Source organism: Sturnus vulgaris, unplaced genomic scaffold (assembly GCF_052056855.1).
Source record: "Sturnus vulgaris isolate bStuVul1 unplaced genomic scaffold, bStuVul1.hap1 Scaffold_155, whole genome shotgun sequence".
Classification (NCBI taxonomy): domain Eukaryota; kingdom Metazoa; phylum Chordata; class Aves; order Passeriformes; family Sturnidae; genus Sturnus; species Sturnus vulgaris.
In genome coordinates, this window is record NW_028276072.1 from 1,859,965 (window position 1) to 1,868,442 (window position 8,478).

Consider the following 8,478-nt stretch of genomic DNA (forward strand, 5'->3'; position numbering starts at 1 on the left):
GGGGGTTGGGGTCAAAGACGAGAGTGTGGTTTGAGCCCCCTACTCACCTTTCCTACTGCTTCCTGGCAGCTGCAAAGGAAAGAGGGGAGGGATAACTGTGGGGTCCCCAGGGTCCTGACCCTTCTCAGCAATCCTGAAATCCGACTACACCCTCAATATCCTCCAGGACCCCTGAGCATCCCTGATGCCCTCCAGAACCCCTGCTCTGTTCTCTGGACCCCCAGAGCCCCCTGAAGCTCAAGCCTGCCAGGTATGGGGTAGCCTCCACATTCCCCCAGGATCACTGAAAGAACCCCCAAAATCCCTGCAAGTCCCTCCAACACCACCCCAAATCCTTCAGGACCCTGACCAAAGGTCCTGAGCCATCATTGCCAAGTCAGAGGCTCTGGGTGCCACCCCATCACCCCAACAGGCAGGTGGTCCCCCAGCTCCCCAGGGTCCCCATGGTCCCCATTGTCACCCACCCATGTTGTTCCACCGATGCCAGCGCACAGCTACACCCACGAGCAGGACCAGGAAGAGGAGGGACCCGCCAATGCCTGCGGCCACTGCTGGGGACAGAAGGGACACATCAGGGTCACCTGTCACTCCAGGGGTCCTGCAATCCCAATGACCCCGTGTGATCCTGCACCAGGCTCTCTACATGATCCCACCTCTGTTCCAGTGTCCAGTGGTTCCCTGTGGTGTCACCTCCAGGGCCAGCTCTGGACTGAGTGCCTGGAACACGCGGTGCCCGTCCTGTCCCAGCTGGTTGGTGGCCATGCACTGGTAGGTGCCCGAATGTCCCACATCGATGTCCCCAAGATCCAGGAGGGGACCCCGGCCCACTTCCTGCCCATCGTGCAGCCAGGTGAAGGTGACAGGGGCTGAGCCCACCTGCACCGAGCAGTTCAGGGTCACAGAGTCACCTGCATGCACCTGGAGTGCCGGGGGACCAGGGGCGATGGTGGCATTGGCCACGGGCACTGCGGGGACACAGACAGGGCTGAGGCCGGGGACAGGTTCTGGCACCTGGTGAGGAGGGATGAGGGAGTCTGCATGGTGACTCCTGGATACAGAGGGTCTCCTTCACCCAGGACAGTGACCCCATGGTGCTGGGGGTCATCATGAGGTGTGGGAGGAGAGCATGTGATGGATGAGGAGTGGGGGATGAAGATGAGATGAGGGTGAGGGGAAGGTGGGATGAGGGATGCCGTGTCCAAGGGTGGGGATGGCTGTCACCTGGTGGGGGGCACAGAATGGCGTGGGTGGGATGTGATGGGTGCCATGAGGAACATCAACGGGGGCATCACCCCAATGCCAAGGGTCTCAGTGCCCTGGGAGGGTCACGCTCAGTAGGGTGAATGTGACATGATGTGCAGTGGGGAATGTGACAGCTGGGCTTAGGGATGCATGGCTTGGATGTCCTGGGTGGGGATCCCTGGAGCCAGAGGGTCCCTGTTCGCTGGTCTGTGACACCAGGGCTGGCACTGTGAGCTGGGCTGGGGCTGGTGTGGGGGGGATGAGGTGGAATTGGGGATGTGTGGAATTGGGGATGCTGTGGGTGGGGTCACCCCCAGCCCAAGGGTTCCACTCACCCACGACAGTGACGTTCAGAGTGGGGCTCTCAGCCACGCTGTCCCTGTTGCTGGCCCGGCACTGGTAGTGGCCGCTGTCATTGTCCCCAACGTGCCGCAGCTCCAGGCGGGGACCGGTGCCCAGTGGTGTCTGCGAACCCTCCCGGAGCCAGGAGAAGGACAGGGGACCTGTCCCCATGGCCACTGCGCAGCTCAGCACCAGGTGGTCCCCCAGTGCCACCTGTCCCCCGGGGGGCTGCACCGACAGGGACACACCAGAGAGCGGGACCCCTGTGGGGAGGACACAGGAGGGACTGGGGACATGGGACGAGTGGGGGACAGCAGGGAGCAGTGAGGGACTCATGGAGAGGGAGGATCAGAGAGGGCTGGGGGGATCCCAGTGAGGAAGAAGGGGGCACAGAGACGGAGTGAGGCTTGGAAAGGGGTGGAAGGATGGGAGATTCAGCGAGGGGACACATGGAGAGGGTTGAAGGGAACCACAGGGAACGGTTTAGGGACCCAGACAGGGATGGAGGGACCTGTGGACAATTGAAGGGCCTCAGAGAGGGAGAGAGGAACCCAGGGATGGGTAAGGGGATCTGGGAGGGATGCAATGGGCAATGGGGGGACCCAGGGAGAGAGCTGGGAAGGAGGGGGGGCTCGCAGAGGATTGAGCAGGGATGGGAGATCTGGGAGGGCGGTGGGGGCTCCCCGTGCCCATCCCCGCACTCACTGCGCACCGTGACGCCGAGCCGGGCGCTGCTCTTCCGCACGGCCCCCCCCTCGGAGAGCACCTCGCACCTGTAATTCCCCGAGTGGGAGACCCCCACGGCGGGCACCAGGAGCTGCGGGGAGCCCTGCGGGCCCTGCAGCATCTGCCCGTCCCGGTAAAAGCTGTACAGGAGGGGGGCTCGGGGCCGCAGGGGGCTGGGGGTGCTGAGGCAGCTGAGATTGAGGGGGGACCCCTCGGTGAGCTCGGGGGGACCCTCCAGCACCGGCACCGGGAAGAGCTCTGGGAAGGAGATGGGGGTGGCGACTGTGACTCTGATTGCACTGAGAAGTGGCTTTGGGGGTGTCAGGATATTGGAGTTCCAGCCGTGGGAGTGCTCACCGTGCACTGTCACTGTCACCGGTGCTGACAGTGTCATTCTTGAGGCCACCAAGACCTCGCAGCCGTAGCGGCCGCTGTTGTGCAGCTTCAGGGGGGGCAGGGACAGCTTGGCGCCCCTGAGGGACCCCCCTAGATCCTTCCCGTCCTTGTAAAATCGCACCCTGGTGACACGGTTGTCCTGCCAGCCCCGGCAGCGCAGTGTCACCGTGTCCCCCTCCAGCAGCGCCCGTGCTGGCACCTGCAGCACCAGCGGGTCTGTGGGACAGGAGGGTCCCGTGTCACTGAGGAGCCCGAGACAGGTCCAAAGTGGGTGCCCACGGCACCGGGGACATCTGGCTGGAGTGTCCACTGCGCAGGAGGGTCCCAGGGACACCAGGAGCAGCCCCGTGGCACAGCTGTCACCACGGGAGTCCCACCACACTGGGGTGCACTGGGATGCACTGGGATGCACTGGGATGCACTGGGATGTCCCTGTGTGCAGGGGACAGGCTCTCGCCTGTCACACGAGGGTTGTGAGGCCATGCACGGAGTGGAGCCCACCCAGAGTTATCAGGGAGCCACCCTGAGCATTTCAGATCCCCCCTCACCATTTGACACCATGACGGGGGGGCTGAGCCCACTGCCGGGTCTCTGACACTGGTAGGTGCCACTCTCGGTGACAGGGAAGCGGTCACGTCCCTCCTGCCCCCAGCGCCACCCGTCCTTGTACCAGGTGGTGGCACGGGCGGTCCCCGAGGCCTGGCAGGTCAGTGTCACCCGGTCCCTCAGCACCGCCGGCGTCCAGGGGGGCTCCACCAGGAGCTGGGGGGTCTGGGCACCTGCGGGGGACAGGGGACACCAGCCTGCCAGGGCCACCAAGGGGCTGGGGACAGCGGGGTGGGGGAATGGCATCCCCCGAGGACTCACCAGCGAGGCTGAGGGTCTGGGCTGGAAGGGAGAAGGGACAGGGCAAGGTGGAATTGGCTCCGTGGGGACAGGGTGTGAGGCTGTCCCCGAGCTGTCCCCGTGGGGACACGGCTTCTTGTGGGAAAATGCCCGGGCACGGTCCCCAACAGGTCTGGAGAGGCTCCCAGGGGACAGCTCTGTGTCACACGTTCGGGTGGCACGGACGCCTCGGGGACAGGGACACCACGGCCAGCCCGTGCTGGCACAGCTCACCCCCGCCAGCCCCACGGCCACATCCCCGTGGTGCTTCTCCCCTTGTCCCTGTCGCCACAGCTGCCCCAGCCCCGTGGAGCCAAACCTGACATCCCTGTCCCCAAAACTCTGTCCCCCATCCCTGTCTCCACATCCCTCTCCCACATCCCAGTTCCCCTTTTCCTGTTCCCAGGGCCACCCCAAAACCCCGGTCACACTGAGGAGCCACTGGCTCTGTCCCCCACTGGCTGTGCTGGCCTTGGGGACCTCAGGGGACCCCGCAGCCCCCCTGTGCCCCCTCCCCACCCCTCTCTGCCTCACCAGGGCCCGTCCCCAGGGTCATCAGGCCCGTGCCCGGGGCACTCACCCCACAGGAGCAGAGCCACCTTCCCGGCCATCCCGGTGTCCCCGGCCATGGGCACTGGCTGTCACTCACTGCTGTGGCTGTCCCCTGTCCCCTGGCTGGCGGCTCTTCGGATGAAGGGACAGGAAGCGAGGTCAGCTCTCGTCCCCATGTGTAGGTGGCCCTCGGTGGGGGCAGGGTGGGACAGGATGGGGGCAGGGTGGGGACCTTGTAGGACATGGAGGTGATGGTGGGACATGGTGGGACAGGATGTTGCCGGAATTTGGAGGCTGAGGCGGTGCAGGGAGCCAAGGATGGGTGTCCAGGGGACTGGAGTTCCAGGGATGGGAATGGGGGTCCCAAGGGTTGGGTGGATTCAAACTCAGGGATGAGAATCCCAGAACAATGTGGCCTTCGGGGATTTGTGATCATGGGATGGACCCCAGGGATTGGGGTGTCAGGGGAATGGGAGTCCTGGGGGAATCTTGGTCCCCAAGGGAAGGGAGGGGTCCCAGGGGCTGGAACTACCAGGATGAGGGTCCTTGGGAATGGAGATCCTGGGGAGTGGAGGTCATGGCATGGGGGTCCCAGGGAAGAGGGGACAGAAGGAATGGTTGTCCCATGGTTGGGTTCCCAGGGGAATGGGGGTGCCAGGGATGGGCAGTGCCTGGGTAGGCCCCATGGGTCACCACTCCTACCCTGGGTGCCTCAGATTTTGGGGTGACCCAGGGCCCAACGTTGCTCCCCTGGAGTGTTTCCTGGGCAGGCATCACATGGGGGTCCTGAGCAGCTCTGCTTCTGTGCCCTCCCCACGCTTGACTTTTTCCTCTCTTTATTTCTCTGGTTTCCTTATTTTCTTCACTCTTGTGCCATTCCCCACCACTCCCAGTTCTTGGCTCAGAAATCCTGGGGAGCAGCTGGGCAGAGAATGGGTTGGGGGGGAATCCAGGCAGGGAGAAAAGGGGGTGAGGGGTCTCCAGGGAGGGGTGGGGAGGCTGTGGGAGATGGGGGTGTCCAGCTGTGCCCCCCAACACTTTCACTTTCTCTCTCCTGCAGCAGAAGGAAGAGGCTGTTTGTGCTGAGAGTCACACAGGGGGGAGTTCTGTCCTGGGGGGGCACATCCAGGGGTTCCTGTCCTGAGGGGATCTTGTTCTGGGGGTGACACGTTCTGGGCAGATTTTGTTCCAGTGGTGACACATCCCAGCAGGGGAGATCCTGTCCTGGGGGATGGTGGTTCTGGGCAGGGTTCCTGGACACATTCCCTGAGGAAGTCCCTGTCCAGGGTAGGGCACGGGGGGCCCTGCCAGCCCCCTCTGTCCTCAGTGGGGCACTGTGACCTCTGTGACCTCTGGGGTGCCCCAATTTGGGGTGTAACCCGGCCACTCTACACCCCCTCATTGGCTGCCCCCACCCATCTGGGAGCCCTCAATCCCCATTTGGGAATCCTCACAGGTGCAGCACCTCGGCCCCATCCCACAGCCCACCAAGATCATTCTGTGGGGGAAAAACCCCAGCAGGGATGAGTGGGGAGGGAAGGACATGGGCTGGTGCCAGTCAGGAAGGGCACAGACACCCCAAAAACACCCAAAGCCCACCCTCATACCCAAAACCCCTGCAGGGTCTCAGTGCTGGCAACCAGGAGATGGATGAGACCCTGCACATGGAACACTTGTGATGCTCTTGGGGGGCTTCCCCCTCCCTCTCCTGCTCCCCAAAATCCCCTGCATGACATTTCTGTCCTGAGGGCTTAGGAACTTTGGGTTTATTGGGTTTTGGGAGAAAACCTGTTCCAGACTTCTCCATTTTCACTTGACCCCCGCAGGATCTGAGCCAGCAAGAGCAGCTTGGGAATGGAGCCCCAGGCAGGAAGGAGCTCCCAAACTGCTCCTCCTTGAAGCCAGTGGCCATCCAAGTGTGGGGCCCAGCCTTGGCCCAGCCCAGGGCACAGGGATGGGCATTGGCCAGCCCTGCTCTGGCCAGCCCCAGGTGGCAGCCAGGACCTGAGGCTCCCCCTGCCCCCTTGGCTTTGATTCTCGCAGCTCTCGAGCTGCTGCAAAGGTGAGAATTCTGTGGGGGAAAAAGGCGTGGCTGTGGTTTGCTCAGCCCTGCAAGAAGCACAAAACCCGGTGTGAGCCCCAGCAGTGGCTCTGCCAGGGCCTTTGATGGTTTTCAGAGCAGGGCTGGCTGGAAACCCCCCCTGCGGGGGCAGCTGCGAGGGAACCAGTCCGGAAATGCAGCAATTGATCATTTGGTCCCTGTGCCCAAGGCACTGAGAGAGCCCCAAAACTGCTGCAAATCCCACAAGGATCTGCTCAACCTGACCGGGACCCTCCTCGGTCCGAGCTGAGCAGGCAGAGCTGAACAAACCAAAACCATTTCTCCCAGTTTAATCCCAAAGCTGCATTTTGTGTCCAATGAGAGGGACAAGGGTCCTGTGCCCCCTGGCACTGGGGGAGGGAATGGGGAGCCCCTGGGGATATGGGAGCACTGGGAGCACTGGAACGTGGAGCTCTGGCAGCCCCAGATGGGACCCACCACTCGTGGCCATCTCCCAGTCAGGGTGGGCACCCATGGGAGCCTGGGGGGTGCCAAAGGGGGGGTGCCCTAGGAAAGGAACCCCCAGTGCCCCCAGTGTCACAGCACGTTCTCGTAGATGTCACCGGGGTCCTGCTGTCGTCCTTGGGGTCCCAGCAGCTCTGTGTGGGTCACCTGGGGGATGTGCTGGGCGGGGACCTGAGAGAGACTCCAGGGTTGGAGACCTGGGTGGGGGTGACACCCGTGGGTGACGTGTCCCCCCCATACTCACCCCCTACCCACTCAGTGCCCACAACATGGGAGTCCATCACTGCCCCCTCCTCCAGGGGGTCCTATGGGGATAACTGGGGCTCTGGGTGGAGTCTGGGACGGGGGGGGAAAAGGGGAGTCCTGGCCAGAGCCTCCCACTCACCTGTGCTGGGGCTTCCTGGCAGCTGCAAGGAAAAGGGGAGGGAGTGACCATGGGGTCCCTGGGACCCCTGACCCTTCCTGGGACTTTGGCAGCTCCAACAACACATGGGATACAAAAATTCCCACTGCACCCCGATTCCCACTGTACCACTGATTGCCCCTGGACACTTCAATCACCCCTGAATCCCTCAGAACTTCTGCAGCACCACAGTGCCCCCATTGCCCCCCGTGCTCCCGACCCTCTGAGCAACAAAACTCCAAGCCTGGCAGGTAGGGGCACCCCTCAAACTCCCCCAGGACCCCAGAAAGATCCCCCAACATCCCTGCATGACCCTCCAAGAGTTCCCCAAACCCTCCAGGAGCTCCTAGTGCCACACCAATATTCCTGAAAACCCACCCAGTGATCCCCCTGGAGCCCAACCAAGACCCTCCAAATTCTCCCCACAGCTCTCAGTAGCCCCAGCCGAGGTCACTGCGGGCTCAGTTTCCCCCAGCCCAGGGGCCCTGGGTGCTGCCCAATCTCTGCCCCCACTATGGGGCCTTCCCATCACTCCAGTGCCTCCCACTTCCCCGAGGGTCACAACTTTTGTTGTAGAATGTCACAGATGTCACTGGGTTCCCATGGTTGCCCATGTAGCCCAAGCAGCTCCACGGAGGTCACCTGAGGATCCTCCACCATGGGGGCTCCGTGGGAATAAGGGGATGTGTGGAAGAGGATGGGAGGTCCTGGAGGTTTGGGGAAAACACAAATCATGGTCAAAGCCTGCACTCACCTTTCCTGGTGTTTCCTGGCATCTGCAAAGGAAAAATGGAGGGGTGACTTTGATTCCCCATCCACCTCCGGGAATCCTGAACCTCCACCAGACCCTCAATTCCCTCCATTCCACCCATGTGGATCCACCAGTGAAAGGCCACAATGATACCCATGAGCAGCACCAGGAACAAGAGGGACCCAACCACCCATGCAGCCTCTGCAGGAAATAGAGAGGGACACACTGGGGTCCCCGGGGTCACCCCAGAGGTTCTGCAATCCCAGTGACCTCATGAGCTCCCCTCCTGTTTCCTGTTCCATTTGTGTCACTGCCAAGGACACAGCAGGGGGTGAACCTGGGTCATCTATGATCAAGGGATTGCAGACCCACATAGGAACCCCGAGTGACCCCACCTGTGCCTCCATGTCCCCAGGGTGTCACCTCCAGGGCCAGCTCTGGGCTGAGTGCCCGGAACACGCCGTGCCCGTCCTGTCCCAGCTGGTTGGTGGCCACGCACTGGTAGGTGCCTGAATGTCCCACATCGACATCCCCAAGATCCAGGAGGGGACCCCGGGCCACTTCCTGCCCATCGTGCAGCCAGGTGAAGGTGACAGGGGCTGAGCCCACCTGCAC

The 8,478-nt window shown here is 62.7% G+C and overlaps 1 protein-coding gene across 1 annotated transcript; it reads right to left on the bottom strand.

The window, feature by feature from the left end:
- Positions 1–52: 52 nt before the first annotated feature.
- Positions 53–6,719, bottom strand: LOC148219327 (Fc receptor-like protein 4). Its single transcript, XM_088157727.1, has 6 exons — positions 6,683–6,719; positions 3,255–3,485; positions 2,668–2,922; positions 2,290–2,568; positions 1,578–1,847; positions 53–69 (listed from the first exon to the last, which is right to left on the bottom strand). Exons 1-6 carry the CDS (start codon positions 6,717–6,719, stop codon positions 53–55), a joined length of 1,089 nt encoding a protein of 362 aa, XP_088013853.1.
- Between the last annotated feature and the right edge of the window lie 1,759 nt (positions 6,720–8,478).

Excerpts from the sequence above, each read along its gene's own strand:
- LOC148219327 (XM_088157727.1), bottom strand. The coding sequence starts at position 6,719 with ATGGGTGCCCACCCTGACTGGGAGATGGCCACGAGTG. Across the intron at positions 2,923-3,254 it reads CCCCGTCATGGTGTCAAATG|ACCCGCTGGTGCTGCAGGTG; the intron begins GTGAGGGGGGAT and ends CCTGTCCCACAG. Across the intron at positions 2,569-2,667 it reads GGTGACAGTGACAGTGCACG|AGCTCTTCCCGGTGCCGGTG; the intron begins GTGAGCACTCCC and ends TCTCCTTCCCAG.